Raw genomic sequence first — 19,283 nt, 5'->3', positions numbered from 1 at the left:
GAATAGAATTATGGTCGCTGGCCCCAAAGTGCTCCCCCACTGACACCTCAGTCACCTGCCCTGCCTTATTTCCCAAGAGTAGGTCAAGGTTTGCACCTTCTCTAGTAGGTACATCCACATACTGAATCAGAAAATTGTCTTGTACGCACTTAAAAAATTCCTCTCCATCTAAACCTTTAACACTATGGCAGTCCCAGTCGATGTTTGGAAAGTTAAAATCCCCTACCATAACTATCCTATTATTGTAAAGCTGAGATCGCTTTACAAGTTATTGGGGGGTCTATAATACAATCCCAATAATGTGATCATCCCTTTCTTAATTCTCAGTTCCACCCAAATAACTTCCCTGGATGTATTTCTGGGAATATCCTCCCTCAGCACAGCTGTAATGCTATCCCTTATCAAAAATGCCACTCCCCTCTTCTCTTGCCTCCCTTTCTATCCTTCCTGTACCATTTGTATCCTGGATCATTAAACTGCCAGTCCTGCCCACCCCTGAGCCATGTTTCTGTAATTGCTATGATAACCCAGTCCCATGTTCCTAACCATGCCCTGAGTTCAACTGCCTTCCCTGTTAGGCCCCTTGCATTGAAATAAGTGCAGTTTAATTTATTAGTCCTACCTTGTCCCTGCCTGCCCTGACTGTTTGACTCATATAAAAGTTGGCAAAGGGTATTCACCGTCATGCCAACTTTCCTCAGCTGCCTGAGGAAGAAATGTTTTTGGGCCTTTGTAACCAGTGGGTCCACATGAAGAGTCCAAGAAAGCTTGTTGTGGATGAACACTCCCAGGAGCTTGACACTCTCTACTTGTTCCACCTCCATGCTGTTAATGTGTAGGGGGCATGAATGTCCCACTGAAAGTCATTAATGAGTTCCTTAGTTTTGCTGGCATTGAGAGATAGGTTGTTCTCAGTGTATCATTTTTACAGGTCTTCCACCTCCCATCTGTAATCTGTTTCATTGCCATCTGAGATTCGATCTACTATGGTGGTGTCATCAGCAAACTTGTAAATGGCATTAGTCTGGTATTTGATGACACAGTCATAGATATACAGTGAGTACAGTACGGAGGCTGAGTACGCACCCCTGGGGGGCTCCAGTGTTGACTGTTAGTGATGATGAAATATTGTCCCCAATCTTCACGGATTGTGGGTCAGGAAACGGAGGATCCAGTTGCAGAGTGGGGCTTAGAGCGAGATCACTAAGTTTAGGATCACTAAGTTGAGGGGATAATACTGTTGAAGGCTGAACTGTAATCAATGAGTAGGATTCTTATGTAGCTATTCTTGGTGTCAAGATGTTCTAGGGAGGAGTGAAGGGAAAGTGACATGGCATCTGACATGGCAAATTGGAGTGGGTCAAGAGTAGTGGGGAGGCTGGAGTTGATTAATGCCATGACCAGCATTTCAAAGCACTTCATGAAGTTAGGGTGGTGAGACATGCTGCATGAGCCTTCTTAGGCACAGGGATGATGTGGGCCTCTTGAAACAGGCCGGGACAGTGACCTGCTGCAGGGAGAGGTTGAAGATGTCCGAGAAGACCTCTGCCAGTTGATCTGCGCATGCTCTGAGTACACGGCCTGGTACTCCGTCTGGTCCCATCACTTTCCTTGGATTCACATGAAGGAAAACTGATCTGACTGCTCCTGCAGTGACTGTTGAGATAGGTTAATCAGGACTTGTCCGAATAGGTGTTACCTCTCTGCCTAAATTCTGCTCAAAGCAGGCATAGAAGGAGTTGAGACAATCTGGGAGGTATGTGTCATCATCTGCTATCTTGTACTGTCTCTTTTTCAAACTTGTGATGTCATTCAGTCCTTGCTATAGTCGCCGGGTGTCTGTCTGGGTCTCTAGTTTGGATCGGTGTTGCTCCTTGGCTGTCTTAATGGCTCTGCAAAGGTCATACTTGGATTCCTTATATTTGTAGAGTCTTGTTAGGGGAGAATGTGGATTTGAGGTTACAACTAGATCACCCATGATAATGTTGAAGGCTCAAAGTGCTGAACGGCCTACTCCTGTTCCATGGTCATATGTTTGTGTTGTTCATTTTCATAAAATACCCTAATGCACAATGAATGGTGTGGACACTATGCAGGAGATGCAGTTAATATGTCAACCCACTGGGTTAGGGATACCAATAACCACATGCACATTGTATTGCTGATGATTCTGCCTCAACTTCAGGAGACTGCCTCTCACAGCACTGCAATGTCACATCTTTGTTTCCCCCTCTGTGACTCTTGCCAGCTTTAGTGGAATTGTCCATTTGTGCAGATGCGATGCTAGCTTTCTTACAGCGGTTAGACAGATCTGGGCATAAGAGTCATGACACTGGCTTAGAATCCAAAGGATCACACTCACACCCCTGAAACACAAGTTCAAGTCGCATCAGTGCAGCTGGGGAAATTGAAAACCTCTGTAAATTAATATTTCTGGGATAAAACACTAACTTCTTTAATAATGATCATGAAAGTACTTGTTTTTCATTTTTAAAAAAAACCCATTTGGTTCTCTAATGTTCTTCGGGATAAGGTAGGAAATTCTTTACTGGGTCTGCCCTCTCGATCCACATCAGTCTGGTTGATTCCTAACCACCCTCTGAAACAGCTGAACCATTCAATTGTTTCAAACTGCTACAGAATAAAGCTCTGGTCTGCCGTGTTCCAGAAGGCAGCTCACCACCACATTCCCAAGGGGAATTAGGGATGGGTAATACATGTTGACACTGCCAGGGATGTTGACAACTTGAATGGAGAAAATAAGTCAGGAGACACAGGTCTGAATCTTATTGGTCGAATTGAATTCCAACTCAATTCTGGTCCTGCATATCCCACTTTCTTATTGGAACAGAAGGAAACCATTCAGCTGTTCCAGCTTATTCTGTCATTCAATTAGATCATGGCCAATCACACACATTAACCAATCTTTGCACCAAAAATCTATAATGCTTTCATGATACACCTAAAGGATGAAGTCAGTCATTGTAGCAACTAAAACATTGTGGAGTTTTAAATTGAACAGGTAGTAATAAGTCAGGGACCGTAAACAATTTAAGGAACTTCAGCTGAGAACGAAGAGATATGGACCTGGAAAAGGCTGCAGGTTTAGTATCCATGATAGTCCAGTGGTGAACAAGGGACAGCCATAGAAAATCCTTCATGGACAATCCCACAATTCATAAGATGACACCATGACTGATTTGAAAAGTGATGAAGTAGAGCGCTGACCAGACTACGGAGGAACATCAAATCGACAGTTTAATGCATAATTAATAAAGGTATTGTTAGGGCCTTAATAATTCTTCCTTGAGAGACTTGGTTTAAGTCCAAAGTCTCTCAATCTTCTAACAGTTTTAAACCTGTTCAAAGTTCCTTCTTCTGTTATGTTCATATTCTTCTATTTCTTTTGCCTCTTACCCCTCAATTAAAATCCACACTCATATCTCTTCCAGGGTCCGGTTAAATTACTTTTCTGGTGCTTTCTCTGTCCCTTGCATCTGTGCCCAGTGCAGCCCATTCACAATGATATCAATGCTCATTCTGATAAGTGAGAATTTTCTTTTCACTTCCTTTCCTTCCATATCTGGTCTTTGTCATAGTGTCCCCCAGTCCCTCATGGGTCTCTAACTTTACTTTTGGAGCCTTCAATTGCAGGGCTTTCCTCTCTCTAGCTTCGGCCCCTTCCCAGTGCCTCTGAATGTTTTTCTAAGCTGCGCTGTCCTCCCCCACACCACCACTTACCAGCTCGGAGGTGAACAGCTTCTTTGGAGACGTCGATTCTCCTGCTCCTTGGATGCTGCCTGACCTGCTGCGCTTTTCCAGCAACACATTCTTCAGCTCTGATCTCCAGCATCTGCAGTCCTCACTTTCTCCTAGCTTCTTTGGAGGGCTGTTTTCACACTGATCTTGCTCCTCCAACTACTGCAGACTGTCAAATTTCACATTCCAGCTGCTGGCTGTCTGCCTACATGTCTTTTTAAAGTGGTTAAGGTCTTGAAGTGGTAAAGTCACTTGCCATCAAAAGTCAAGGCCAAGTGGAATTCAAATCTGCATCTTTATTTTCAGATACCACCCCTGACAGTATGTTCAAATGTTTGGTTACCAACCACTCAGGGGCTGTTGTTGGAATAGTTTGCTACATCCTTTCCATGTTAAGTCTTAGGGCCTGTTGAATGATCAGTGCTAAACGATAGACCATAGAGTTCTTAACAAGAAGAGGCACCTGTCTTACACAGCAAGATATTCACAGGATTTGGGTATTGCCGGCTAGCCCATCCCTAATTCAACAAAGGGTATTGGACAGTCACCCACATTGCTGTGTGTCTGGAGTCACAAGTAGGTCAGACTGGGGGAGAATGGCAGATTTCCTTCACCAAAGGACATTACTGAGCCAGATGGGGTTTTCCAGCAATTGACAATGGTTTCATGGTCATCAGTAGATCCTTAATACTTTCCTTGAACACAAATTCCACCATCTGTGAGATTCATATCCAGGTCTCGAGAACGTTACCCGAGTTTCTGGATGATCCGAGGTCATTGCCGCCCCACAAGGTACAGTATATTTGAAGGCAGCAAATGCTACAATTAACATAAACCAGTTAGGCATAATTAGAAGTGGCAAGAGCAAGATATGTCACTTGTGACTCTATTAGGATCTCATACAAGAGTAACTTTGCCACCCAAAGACTGTGACAGCATCAGTTTGGGTGGAGTTATATGACTTCAACATCAACCCTTTCAAAATCATGACTTCATTCAACAAGAACTGCTCAATGTTTCAAGGATTTTCTATCCCTTGCCTGAGAATCAGTTTTCCTGTTCATACCTCGGTGTACAGGATAGCCAACATCCAGAACCGCTTCTTGGGTCTCGGCACTGACAGCATTGCCCAGAGGAAGACAAGGATGGGTAGGACCATGGTGAGCACTGAAGCGGAGACCATATGGTTGAGGATCATTACAAAGTAGCACAACATGTCTGACTGGGACACCATGGTATTATAGAGGGCGAACAGCAGCTTCAGGAGAGGCGGCAAACTGCGGTAGAATTTGTCTGACTCCTCCAGTTCCACATCATGGAACACCCTGAAACAAGATCAGAAGCTAGTTTAATTACCAAAGATTGTGGTCTTACCAACTTGGTGTGAGTGAAATACTGACCATCGAATTTGCTGTACTAAACTTTTATTTGTACACTCATCGACGTAATGACCTATATTTTACTGTCATAACAGGCTACAAATAGTCTTCAAATCAGGTGAACACTGCAGTGTAGATTATACAAAGAAAGAAGATATACTGCTGAGATATCATTTCTACCTCTAATTTTATATTTTTACTACAAATGCCTCTTAACATTTATAATGGAAACTGTTGCTGAAATGTTGCTTGTTGTAAATGCTTCCTCATGCCAAATGTTGCAATGTTGTGAGAGTGTGGGTTGTGTAAATGGAGTGCAGTTGCTGAAGCTTAGCAATTAACTGTCAGTCATCTCAAATTGGTACATTCTCCATGACAATACCTCTGCCAATTATAGTGCACTTGCCAACCCTTCAGAACTCTCTTCTTAAACTACAGCTAACCCTTTCCATTTACATTTCTATTATCGCAAATGTCCTGAAGAGTGCAAAATTAAACTCTTCAACAAAATTTGGAGCAATACTTAATTTTCTGACCTATCAACTGACTACATCAGAGGAAATTAAAGACTTAATGGCACAAAGAGTTCAACAATCAGTCCAATTCATAATATCACCTGAAGCAACACAAAACTGCCAAGAAAGACTTACAGTACATTTTTTTTATTTTATTAGATTCCTTACAGTGTGGAAACAGGCCCTTCGGCCCAACAAGTCCACACCGACCCCCGAAGAGTAACCCACCCAGACCCATTTACCTCTGACTAAAGCATCTAACACTATGGGAAATTTAGTATGGCCAATTCACCCGACCTGCACATCTTTGGACTGTGGGAGGAAACCCACACAGACAGTCACCCGAGGCTAGAATTGAACCTGGGACCCAGGCGCTGTGAGGCAGCAATGCTAACCACTGAGCCACCCCTTTTACAAGACCACTTTTAAATCCTCAGAAAGTATCAAAGTGCCTTACTGCCAATGAATTACAGCAGGGCAACTGTCACTCAAAAAATATTAGAAAAGTTCTAAAATGTCAACCAATGCCAACCTAGAGCTCTTTCCCATGTCATTCATTTGCCCTTTCTCTTCCTCTTCTACATCCTCCCAATCCCATTCTCTTTATATTTACCAATTCCTACATGAATCTTCCTATTTTTAATTTACCTCCTCTTCCCAATCCTCCAACATTATACTCCTTCCTTTTCCCATTCTCAGCACTCTTTCTTTTTTCCTATTTTCCACCATTTCCTTCTTTCAACTGACCTACAACCCCATCTCTCTCCTCCCTCTAACCTTTAATTCACAGGGGCCCAATGACCCTCCATCCTATCGCTCCAGCTTTGCTGACACTCCCCATGGGAAAGGTCATGAAAGTTCATAGTTTGTAATCAATACTGACAGAAGAGGGGCTTCTCACTTGTTCAGAAGTAGATCGCTTGCTGTTAGGAGATGAGTCTCACAGCTAAGAGGATTATAATGGTCCATTTTTGACGTCTCCTCATCCGATTCCATAGACACGTTCTCCTCAGAGAGGTCAAGACAATTGTAGCTGTTTGCTACTGCATTGTAGGACGGTGGGTGGTAGGATTGTGGAGTTATAATGTCTTTAACGACCTCTTCATCTGCCTCTTCCTCAATGGTTTCTGTGGTTCCCTGCCAGTTACTCGACCTGGCACACTGGATCAATGTACTAGAATAAAAAAAACAGGTTTATATAAAAGTCAGAGAATATTCCATTAAAGCAACAGAAAAACCCTGCGAGGCTGGAAAGAGGATTAGAAGTTAACGGGAGCCCTTGATTTTAGCTATGGCTCATTGGTAGTCCATCTGCCTCAGAATCATATGGCTATGGTTTCAAGTCTCACTCCAGACTTAATCACAATACAGGGAAGTATCAGCTTTAAGATCAGATGCTAACCCAAGTGACACTAACCTGCTATCCAAGGTGAAAGTAGAAGATTCCATGGTATTATTCAAATAGTGATGGGAGAACTTACTGGTGGGGTCTGTTTTTATCTCTAAAATAATATCTAAAACAGATTATCTGATCATGTATTACCTTGCTGCCTGTGAAACCTGTGGTGCACAAATTGACAACCACGTTTCCTACAGTGCATTGCTGACTACACATTGAAAGTCCTTCATTGGGATAGTGTGCCCTTGGAGGTCCTGAGCTAGTGAAAGGCATGATCAAAATACAAGTATTATCTCATTTATTTCTGGAGCTGAACTAGAAACTAATGTGGAATGATAAGGATGAGAACAAAAATTGGAGAGAAACAGCCTGTCTTTGAGAACTTAGAAATCTGCAAATATTTGCTACTATTGACGATGCAGGAATCAATGAAACAAACATGGTCGCAGGTTAAGACCTTTACATCTAAAGGATACCCTAAGGACTTTAAATTGAAAATTCCTTTCATCTTCCTTTTGCACAGGGCACTATGTTTGTAACTGTAACTAAGATTGAACTTGCACGCCTGAGAATTTTCCTGAGGGTTAGCCAATAATAAAATTGCTCTTTCTTTCACTCAAGAAACTCTTGTTTCCTTACAGATATTGGATAACTACACTTTTCTTAGACACTGGTATAGCCTTCATAGAATCATAGACTCCCTACAGTGTGGGAACAGGCCATTTGGCCCAACAAGTCCACACTGACCATCCAAAGAGTATCCCGCTGAGACCCATTCCCCTACTGTATTGCTCTACATTTCCCCTGACTAATGCACCTAACCGACACATCCCCCTGAACACTATGGGCAATTTAGCATGGCCAATTCACCTAAGCTGCGCATTTTTGGACTGTAGGGAGAAACCGGAGCACCCAGAGGAATCCCACGCAGACACTGGGAGAATGTGCAAACTCCACACAGACAGCTGCCCGAGGCTGGAATCAAACTCGGGTCCCTGGCGCTGTGAGACAGCAGCGCTCCCAGCTGAGCCACCGTGCCGCCCATAAAACCTTGTGCTAAAAAGAACATACATATTTGTTGTGGCTAATTGAGAAATTTAGAAAGAGGGGAGTACCTCCCCATTTACTCTTAACATCATTCCTCTGAAGTCACGAGTAGATCTTATTTGTTTCTCTCAATGGAACATATTATCTTTGAGAACTCTGAATTGTTTCTTTGAAAAATATACGTTGTTCTCAAGAAATCTCACATCTTTGAGCAATTATATTTTGATGCCTTATACTGTTTTAAAATGTAGAGACAGAGAATGAGCACCAGGCATCTTGTATGCAATGCTTCCTCTAGACTGGTCATAAATGTATGGATACGCATCACTGTTACTTTGGAATGGTACCTTTCTCTAACAATTTTCCACCAAGCTTTATAATGTAAAAATAAAACAAAGAACTGCAGATGTTGAAAATCTAAAACAAAAACAGACATTGCTGTGCTGTCCATGTCATGACACGTCTCGGTGTGGTGAAGCAAATAAAGGATAATAGAAAGAGATGTTCAGATTCTAAGATTATCGAACTTGATATTGACTCCTGCAGGCTGCAGGGTCCCCAAACAGAAAATGAGATGCTGTTCTTCCAGTTTTCCTGGAGCACTGCAGCAAGCCCTAGACTGAGATGTTGGCAGGGAACATGGTGGTGTGTTGAAGGGGCAGGCAACTGGAAGCTCAGGGTCAGTTTACAGACATAAAGTAGGCGTCCTGCGAAGCAGTTGCCTAATCTGCAATCTCAACAGCATCCGAGGAGCAGGAGAATCGACGTTTCGGGCAGAAGCCTGAAGAAGGGCTTATGCCCGAAACGTCAATTCTCCTGCTCCTCGGATGCTGTCTGGCCTGCTGTGTTTTTCCAGCACCACAGGATTCAGTCATGTTGTGCCTGAAATTCATTAAGGTGCGGATGCAGAGGGATAAAACGGAGACATTTACTGACTACAGAACATTCAGCATCAGCAAGCAGAAGGTCAGGAGAGACAGTAAGTATATGATGGGAGGTGGGGTTGGGAGAGGGGATGGAGTCAGGGCAGAGGAGGAGAGGAAGCTCCCGGAGGGGTGTGGGTACTTCTGAGTTGTTGCAGTTTGTGTTCCTGAAGGTTGAAAGGAAAAGAAGTTTCTTGTTAGAGCAACAAACAAGCTAAAGAATGACGTGGAACTGGGAGCAGGACAGCTCTGATCTGTGTGAAGCAGTGCTGATGGACAGAACGTCATATGATACATATGGTGACACACGGCACTGACTGTGGATCTCAGGATTCAGCTTCATAATGGATCATGTTAGAAAGTTAAAAAGGAAGCCAGAGGATAAAACTGGATGCATCAGTAACTAGGTAAAAACAAGGACTGCAGATGCTGGAAACCAGAGTCTAGATTAGAATGGTGCTGGAAAAGCGCAGCATGCTGCCTGACCTGCTGTGCTTTTCCAACACCACTCTAATCTAGCATCAGTAACTAGTCAGGCACTACCGACAATTCAAACTCTTCCAAGCTAAGACAGGTCAGTCAGTTTTGACAGGAGTACTGTGTTTTTTTTACCTTGGAGGCTCACAGTCCAGTGAGGAGGGGATGTCAATGTTGAGCGTCTTCTGCAATCTCCACCGGTTGCGATTGCTGGGTTTTGGGACCACAGACACTGGTTCCTCAACATCATCAGCACAGTCACTGGATGTGGGCTTCAAGGACACTATGGTGACTTCAGTGTTGCAACTGAGGATGCACAAAGTGAACCATTAAGTGAGCACAAAGCAAAAGGTCGCAGCCACATCCTCCCATAGGTAATGAATTACGCAGCACAGTGCTGTTCAGAGCACGCTCTGTGCTTGGCAAAGCTGAAGCTGTAGGTAGCCAGAGTGGCATCAACTATTGACAGTGATTAAGGGAGCTTATGCCTTATCCATTTGCACCTTTCAGATATAGAGGAATAAAGCATCAGGAAGAGGCCATTATTAAGCCCTTTGAGCATGCTCCATGTTCAATGTTCACGATAAAAATCAGTCAGATTAACCTACAATTTAAGACCCGTCCCGCTCTAAAGGTCATCACTCTTTTAGCTTTTTTGATTCCTTTCAGTACCTGGTTGGGACATATAGATGGTCAGTATACATGGTCTGTCCTGCTTTCATGGTCTAGTCTATATACATAGTTTGCCCTGCGTAAATGGACACCAAAGTCGCTTTGGACCTCACTATGTCTAGCTTTTCACCATTTTACAATACTGTGTTTTATCCTTTCGCTTTATTTTTGTGTTGCGTTTCTTAACACAGTATTTTCACTCTCAAAGAACTGATAAGCAGCAGAAGTTCAATTTACTTGAAAATCTCAGACAGGTTAAATTCCCAGATAAACTGATAACATGCAGATACAGAGCGACTCACATAGACATTCTCTGTCTGGGGATCGCATGGCTCCTGCTCATGTGGTGTCATTGGCTCATTAGAATATTCGACTCTTAAAGACGTAACACGACGTGCCCTTTAAATCCCCAAATAAAATGACATGCAATAGGAGTGAAAATGTGTATACATTAGATAATTGTTAAACCATTTACACAGAAACATCAATTGTGAAAGTTATGAGCTTAGGAGTCTAAGAGTCTGAATAATGTAAGGGTGGTTTGACATTCCTTCTGGGTCATGTGGCAATCTAACCTTCTGCAGATCTCATCTTCAGGCTTGGCGTTTCTTGGCTTGTACACATGTTGGTGTCTTGCATGTTGTCCTGATGATCTCCCACATTTTCTGTATCTGAGGGTAACTTTAGGAGAGTTCTGTACAGTTCCTAATTTGGCTTCTGCTTCTCTTCAATGTGCTCACTAGGTGCTGTGACTTTGGACAATGGAGGCTTACTGCACACACTGGAGAGCTCTGTAGTTATCCAGGGTCCTTGGATAGAATGTGTGATTTCTGTCCTACACACAGACTTGACAGTCCCATGCCTATATCACCTTCATTTTTCCAACTTTACAAGAAGTTTGCCTTGTTTCTCTGAGACCTTGGACAGTTTGGCAGGGTTTTCCTAGCATAACCTCTAAATACTACGGTGATGGTAAGTAAATATCCAGGGGTAAATCTCATAGTTGTAGCATAGCAACATGAAGATTGTGTTTCATCACTCTCCACTCTGTCATTGTTGTTTTAACTATGTAAGTCATTCATTTGGTGAGACGGTTGGATTTGGCATAATGCAGTCAGATTGTTAATGATGTCATGCCCCAATCGGCGCACATGCCCCTTCCTATATATCGTGGTCCATTGTCTAAACAGATGTCTGCCATGGATACACATTAATTAACTGTCTGATAATGGGAAATTTAATAAAAGTACATGGCTTACTAAATACCGAGTCAGATATCTGTGATGTTAACTGATGAAGTGTGTCCAATGCTGACATATATGTTTGTGGGATCTCCAGGTTGAGAGAGTTTGGAGATGTTTCCTGACTGAACTAGAAAGAAGTCTTAAAACTGTTTCAGTGACCCAAGGAGGAAAAGTGAAAACGGCCAGTTAAATAATAAATTAACAATTACGATTGGAGTAATGGTTCACTGTTGGTCATAGAAACATACATTAAAGAAGAGACCCTTCAGCTTATTAAATCGGTATTGCCATAAATATCCCACTGTCCGTATTAGGGGGACAACAACATTTCAAGTGCACATCCAAATACGTTTTTTTAAAGGTTGTGAGGGTTCCTGCCTCAACTATATCCCAAGCAGTGCTTTCCAGATCTGCACCACTCTGTGGAGGCAAAATATCTTTCCACAAATCCGCTCTAAATTTCCTGTTTTTCACTTCAAAATTTTGAATTCATTGAATTATCTTTGCATGTCATGTAAATGATATCCAAAGACGACACCCTGTCCAATTTTTATTCACCTCTTCAAAATAGTAAATAAGGTTCATCAGGCACAACCTGCCCTTTACAAAATGATGCTGGCTCCCTCTAAATCTGTTGAAAACGCTCACAGTTCAGTCTCGGATCCTTAATGAGAGATGCTCAGAAGTTTTGAACAGCAGATATTGTTGCTTTAGTTTTTGTCTGTCATTCTTCTTGAACAGTGGATTAACATGAACAGTTTTCCAATCTAAATCTGCCAAATTGAGAGAATTCTGGAAGAACTTACACAACAGCTTAAAAAAAAACAGCTAGATATTCACATCAGCTGAATTGGTGAGACATGTCACCAGGCAGATGTAATGATCACTGTCAGACTGAGGTTGTCAGGAGAAAGTCTTGTACTGACATCTTGGAGATGTAATTACACGAAAATTACAAATTATACCCGCTACAAATGCATATTGTGACTAAAGACAGATTAGAGATAGCTAAAAAGCCCAATGTGATCTGACTTTCCGACAAATGAACCATATGTTTAAAAAGACAAAAACAGTGACAAGGTACATATTTGAAAAATGTCTTTATTTTACCATTTGTTCATACCTTAAAATATCCTTATCTTGTAAAAGGTAATGAACATTAATGGAGGAATGTTTTTCTGATGACCATGCTGTTTTTTGACAGGTGTGATATATTGTCATTAATGCAGTCAAACACTCCCCCTGAGTGTTTTTGTACTGCACTGTGTAATGTTGAAGCTTTGCCACGGCCTGTACTGTGCTGAATAGGGGGAGGAAAAACAGGCACTCAACAGTCTCTTCAGGGTTTAACAGCCTCCTTGAGGTGCTCAGGTGAAATATGTTCAGCAATGCACAGTTCCCACATCTGATGGTTCTGTTGTGCAGCATATCGTGTTATTTATCTCAGTGTATTTTCCGTGGTTGTCTCTGCTAAAATTTCAGTTCCAGTCTCCAGTAGGGGAGGAGAAAGGACCACATCCTTGAACTAGGCAAAAGTGAGGAGTGCAGATGCTGGAGATCAGAGTCTAGATTAGAGTGGTGCTATGAAGCACAGCAGGTCAGGCAGCTTCCGAGGAGCAGGAATATCGACGTTTCAGGCAAAAGCCCTTCATCAGGAATGCTCCTCGGATGCTGCCTGACCCTCTGTGCTTTTCCAGCAACACTCTAATCTAGACTCTGACCTCCAGCATCTGCAGTCCTCACTTTTGCCTGGTTGATTTTAACCTTACTGCAAATCCTCTTGCAAGGGTGCTTACCTTGAAGAAGTTCTCCTCCTAACTCCCATGTCCTTGAACTGACTGGCTTCACCCTATTCCTTCTTGTTGATATCTTACTCTATTTACTGCAGCCTGGGGTTAGGGAGGTCTCATGCGATGAGTAGTTGTCTGGAATGATAACGGTTTTCTTCCATGGAAACATTTTGTCCACTTTCCGGATCCATGCTGGAGGTCAACCAGGCAATTGGTTAGCCTCGCACTCTGTGGAGATGGTCTTGACATCCACAATGCAACGTGGCTTCCTGGGCTTTCCTAAGCAACAGTGACACCTGTGTCAATGCAGACCACAGCAGAAATATGCTCCTTGTTCTGCCTTCCAGAAAATACATGTTTCAAGATGAAATATCTGACAAATGATGGTAAAGCAGTCAGATTTTATCCGTTAAAAGTGCTTGTGTGTGTACGCTTTCAAGAAATGGGTGGAGTCATTCCTCTGATGCTGCTGTAACTGCAGCACCTTCACCAAAACAAGATGCCATATTAGTCCAGACGTCTGATACTGCAGGTGAACTCTTGTAGCCCAGCCTTTTTGCCAGATGAATCCCTTGACCTGCGCAATTGGATTGGAGATGGCAGTGTTCTCTGCTTGGAGGTGCCTTTGGGCGACATGGTGGCACAGTGGTTAGCACTGCTGCCTCACAGCGCCAGAGACCCGGGTTCAGTTCCCGCCTCGGGCAACTGTCTGTGTGGAGTTTGCACATTCTCCCCGTGTCTGCGTGGGTTTCTTCCGGGTGCTCCGGTTTCCTCCCACAGTTAGGTGGATTGGCCGTGCTAAATTGCCCGTAGTGTTAGATGAACAGGTAAATGCAGGGGAATGGGTCTGAGTGGGTTGCTCTTTGGAGGGTCGGTGTCGACTGATTGGGCCGAAGGGCCTGTTTCCACACTGTAAGTAATCTAATCTAATCTTGATGCATATCAGCCTTGGGAAGGCAGCCATTCTCCTCCTCCTTCCTTGCAGGAGAAAATGCCTGCATGCCAAATTTTCTAAGACAATTGCTTCATGTTTCAGAATGGGTGACCAACTCAATGGTGGAACTGGGCATTTCCTACTCCTTAATGATGTCCTGTTTTCATTGTGTGGCTTGGTTTTCAAGTTGCTATTTGGACTTTTCTCTCTGACTGAGAACACTACTACTTTCACACAGACTTTTCACGGTCCAGTATGACTCTTCTCAACTCGGATTGTTTAGCACAGCCATAGGAGTGTGCATGGGTTTGGTTAATCGGGACTTCCCTGTCTCAGGCATCTTCTAAAGGATCATTGAATCTATCGGAGGGAACTTCACCACAACCAGCTTTCTGAATTTGACTCATCATGATTTTACTGGCATGCTATTTTCTAACACAGTGAGGTTACTCTTGTTACTTCTGTTCTCTCAACGTGCATCAAACGAACAGAACCACCAGCACTTTCTCTGGGGAAAGTAGGGATAAGCAATAAATCCATGTGGGCGGCACGGTGGCACAGTGGTTAGCACTGCTGCCTCACAGCACCAGAGACCTGGGTTCAATTCCCGCCTCAGGCGACTCTCTGTGTGGAGTTTGCCCATTCTCCCCGTGTCTGCGTGGGTTTCCTCCGGGTGCTCCAGTTTCCTCCCACAGTCCAAAGATGTGCAGGTCAGGTGAATTGGCCATACTAAATTGCCTGTAATGTTAAGTAAGGGGGTAAAATGTAAATGTAGGGTAGGGGTATGGGTGGGTTACGCTTCGGCGGGTCGGTGTGGACTTGTTGGGCCGAAGGGCCTGTTTCCACACTGTAATGTAATCTAAAATCTAACCTAATAAATCCTGGCCCAGATGGTGTTATGGGCCAGGTCAGACCCCCTCAAAACATTTCAAGAAAGTAGCCCAGATCTCAATTTGCTGGTTGTTTTAAGTAGGTGTAATGTGCTTATTCCAGGAGGGATGCAGTTGGTCGAACCACAGTTTTAAACAAAATGGAATTTATTTACAAGATTACTGAGTGAAACACAAACTAAAGACAACAGAATACCGAATAACTTAACTTATTCAAAAACTCAACAGATCATCCCAACTTAACGATGCTGTTCCAAACACTTGCGACAATCCCCATAAACGCCCCTTGGCACAAAAGGCAAAACCAAACACAGGGTCTTACAGGAGAGAAGTCAGAGAGAGACCTGCTCCTTTGGGTCCAGCAGCTTCAGAACACTACTGTGCTAAAACCAAACCAGAGAAAAGCTGAGCTGGGAGAACTGACCACTCCCTTTTCATCATACAAGAGTTTTTTCATAAACATGAAAGCCTTTTTTCCTGAGGCAATATCTGTTAGCTATTATCAAACTGGCCCAAAAACCCTTCAAACTTAGACTTTTCAGACCTCTCTGAAAAGAAACCAAAAACAACATAACTGTATATAAGGAGCAACTTTGTCACAGTAACATCTAAATCCTGTGAAAGAATAAAACATCCCTTTTAATTCCACTCCAATGGAACTTCAAGTCCAGCAGTGTTCAATTATCATTTCAAATTCATGTCAGATCTCCACCATTGGACAGCCTGGTCACTACAGTCCAGTCTCCCCAGCGTGGACACAGTCAGCATCACCCGGTCACCACAGTGAGGACACAGTCAGCATCGCCCGGTCACCACAGTGAGGACACAGTCAGCATCGTCCAGTCTCCCCAGTGCACACACGGTCAGCATCGCCCGGTCACCACAGGGAGGACACAGTCAGCATCGTCCAGTCTCCCCATTGCACACACAGTCAGCATCGCCCGGTTACCACAGTGAGGACACAGTCAGCATCGTCCAGTCTCCCCAGTGCACACACAGTCAGCATCGCCCGGTCACCACAGTGAGGACACAGTCAGCATCGTCCAGTCTCCCCAACGTGGACACAGTCAGCATCACCCGGTCACCACAGTGAGGACACAGTCAACATCACCCGGTCACCACAGTGAGGACACAGTCAGCATCGCCCGGTCACCACAGTGAGGACACAGTCAGCATCGCCCGGTCTCCCCAGTGCACACATGGTCAGCATCGCCCGGTCACCACAGGGAGGACACAGTCAGCATCGTCCAGTCTCCCCATTGCACACACAGTCAGCATCGCCCGGTTACCACAGTGAGGACACAGTCAGCATCGCCCGGTCACCACAGTGAGGACACAGTCAGCATCGCCCGGTCACCATAGTGAGGACACAGTCAGCATCACCCGGTCACCATAGTGAGGACACAGTCAGCATCGCCCGGTCACCACAGGAGGACTCAGTCAGCATCACCCGGTCACCATAGTGAGGACACAGTCAGCATCACCCAGTCTCCCCAGCGCAGACACAGTCAGCATCACCCAGTCACCACAGTGAGGACACAGTCAGCATCACCCGGTCACCATTGCCTGGTCACCATTGCCCAGTCTCCACTAACTACTTTAATGTTGCAACACGATATTGTTCAGTCCATGCTACAATTATATTTAATATAATGACTGGGGCACTTCCACAGCATTATGCTGTCACCCAGAATCCAACACTGGCCTGTGTGGATGTTGAACAGGTGAGGGACCTTTACCTGGACACACTGCTGTCTCTGGATAACATCGAATCAAAGCTGGCCATTTTGTGATAGCTCGAGGTTGACGCTTGCTCTCCTTCCATTGACTCATCTCTCTCCAAGGCACCATCAGGATTACAGGGAGCTTGACATTTTAGTTTGACATTGTAAAAATGATGAATGGTCTCCTGGTTTGAAAGCTTTCCCTAAGGGTAATGGAGAGGTATGGTCATGTGGTATAGTCAGAATAGTTTATGTTTAATTGACAATTCAGTGGCTTAGATTTTACAGCAGCTTCCTCACCCCATCACATTGTTTAGATTAGATTAGATTATTTACAGTGTGGAAACAGGCCCTCCGGCCCAACAAGTCCACACCGCCCCGCCGAAGCGTAACCCACCCATACCCCGACATTTACCCCTTACCTAACACTACGGGAAATTTAGCATGGCCAATTCACCTGACCTGCACATCTTTGGACTGTGGGAGGAAACCGGAGCACCCGGAGGAAACCCATGCAGACACGGGGAGAACGTGCAAACTCCACACAGTCAGTCGCCTGAGGCGGGAATTGAACCCGGGTCTCTGGCGCTGTGAGGCAGCAGTGCTAACCACTGTGCCACCGTGCCGCCCAAGAGCTTTCATTTAAAACCCTCTTGTTTGATAAATTACCCTTCTGATTGCCTCCTGCCTGCAGACTATGCTACACAGACTATGCTGCTGTGACAACATTCATTCTCAAAATGTGGGCCTTACTTGTAAGGCCAGAGATCATTGCACATCTTCATTGGTTCTGATTAATACAACTAAACACTCTGCTAAGGATAGTTCAGAGTCAGCCATGTTAGAATGGGATGAAAATGGAGAAAGATTAAAAAGGAAGAAAGGAAAGAGCAGTTTATATTTATATAACATAACATGTTGCATCAGCATTTACCATGGAGAAGGACATGGAAAATAGAGAACTTGGGAAATAAATAGAGATAACTAGAAAAATGTCCATATTACAGAGGTGGTACTGGATGTCTTAAAGTGCATAAAGGTGGATAAATCCCCAAGACCAGATCAGGTGTACCCTAGAACTCTGTGGGACGCTAAGGAATTGATTGTTGGGCCCCTTGCTGAGATATTTGCAGCATTGCTAGCCATAGGTGATGTGCCAGAAAACCGGAGGTTGGCTAATGTGGTGCCAGGGAACTGTAGACCGGTGAGGCTGATATCGGTAGTGGAAATGTGTTGCTGGAGAAGCGCAGCAGGTCAGGCAGCATCTAGGGAACAGGAGAATCGACGTTTCGGGCATTAGCCCTTCTTCCTGAAGAAGGGCTAATGCCCGAAACGTCGATTCTCCTGTTCCCTAGATGCTGCCTGACCTGCTGCGCTTCTCCAGCAACACATTTCCATCTCTGATCTCCAGCATCTGCAGACCTCATTTTCTCTTCAATGATATCGGTAGTGGACAAGTTGCTGGAGAGGATTCTGAGGAACAGGATTTACATGTATTTGGGAAGGCAAGGACTGATTAGAGATTTGTGCGTGAGTTATCATGTCTCACAAATTTGATTGAGTTTTTTTGAAGAATTGACAAAGAGGATTGATGAAGGTAGAGCGATGGACTCTGTCATTATGGACTTCAGTAAGTCATTCAACAAAGTTCTACATGGGCGACTGGTTAACAAGTTTAGATATCATGGAATACAGGGAGAACTGGCCATTTGGATACATAACTGACTCGGAGGTAGGAGACACCCTCATGGTGGAGGTTTGCCTTTCAGACTGGATGCCTGTGACCAGTGGTGTACCACGAGGATTGGTGCTGAGTCCATAGTTTTCATTTATATAAATGATTTGGATATGAACATAGGAGCTATAGTTGGTAAGTTTGCAGTTGACACCAGAATTGGGTGTGTAGTGGACAGCAAAGAAGGTTACCTCAGATTACAGTGGGACCTTGATCAGATGGCCAATGGGCTGAGGAGTGGCAGATGGAGTTTAATTTAGATAAATGTGAGGTGCTGCATTTTGGAAAGGCAAATCAGGACAGGACTTATCCACTTAATGGGAAGGTCCTAGGGAGTGTTGCTAAACAAAGAGACCTTGGAGAGAAGGTTCATAGTTCCTTGAAAGTGGAGTCCAAGGTCAACAGGATAATAAAGAAGGCATTTGGTATGCTTTCCTTTATTGCTCAGTGCATTGATTACAGGAGTTGGGAGGTCATATCGCAGCTATACAGGACATTGGTTAGGTCACTTTTGGACTATTATGTTCAATTCTGGCCTCCCTGCCACAGAAAGCCTGTTGTGAAACTTGAAAGGGTTCAGAAAAGATTTACATGGATGTTGCCAGGGTTGGAGGATTTCAGCCATAGGGAGAGGCTGAATAGACTGGGGCTGTTTTCCCTGGAGTGTCGGAGAATGAGAGGTGACCTTATAGACGTTAATAAAATCATGAGGGGCATGGATAGGATGAATAGACAAGGTCTTTTTCCCAGGGTGGGGGAGTCCAGAACTAGAGGGCACAGATTTAAGGTGAGAGG

General features: G+C 44.1%; 1 protein-coding gene across 1 annotated transcript in view; it reads right to left on the bottom strand.

Annotated features, from left to right (window-relative positions):
• Nucleotides 1-19,283, bottom strand: part of LOC122559893 (piezo-type mechanosensitive ion channel component 2-like) — a gene marked incomplete at its 5' end in the record, with an annotated part of 241,404 nt that overhangs the window by 75,436 nt on the left and 146,685 nt on the right. The window contains 4 exons of the mRNA XM_043710001.1: nt 4,826-5,084; nt 6,555-6,827; nt 9,635-9,805; nt 16,769-16,956. Coding sequence (XP_043565936.1) covers nt 4,826-5,084; nt 6,555-6,827; nt 9,635-9,805; nt 16,769-16,956 — 891 coding nt within the window. The remainder of the gene's footprint in view (nt 1-4,825; nt 5,085-6,554; nt 6,828-9,634; nt 9,806-16,768; nt 16,957-19,283) is intronic.

The sequence above is a fragment of the Chiloscyllium plagiosum genome, chromosome 20, assembly GCF_004010195.1.
Source record: "Chiloscyllium plagiosum isolate BGI_BamShark_2017 chromosome 20, ASM401019v2, whole genome shotgun sequence".
Taxonomy (NCBI): Eukaryota; Metazoa; Chordata; class Chondrichthyes; order Orectolobiformes; family Hemiscylliidae; genus Chiloscyllium; species Chiloscyllium plagiosum.
This window is presented reverse-complemented; position numbering and strand designations above follow the sequence as displayed.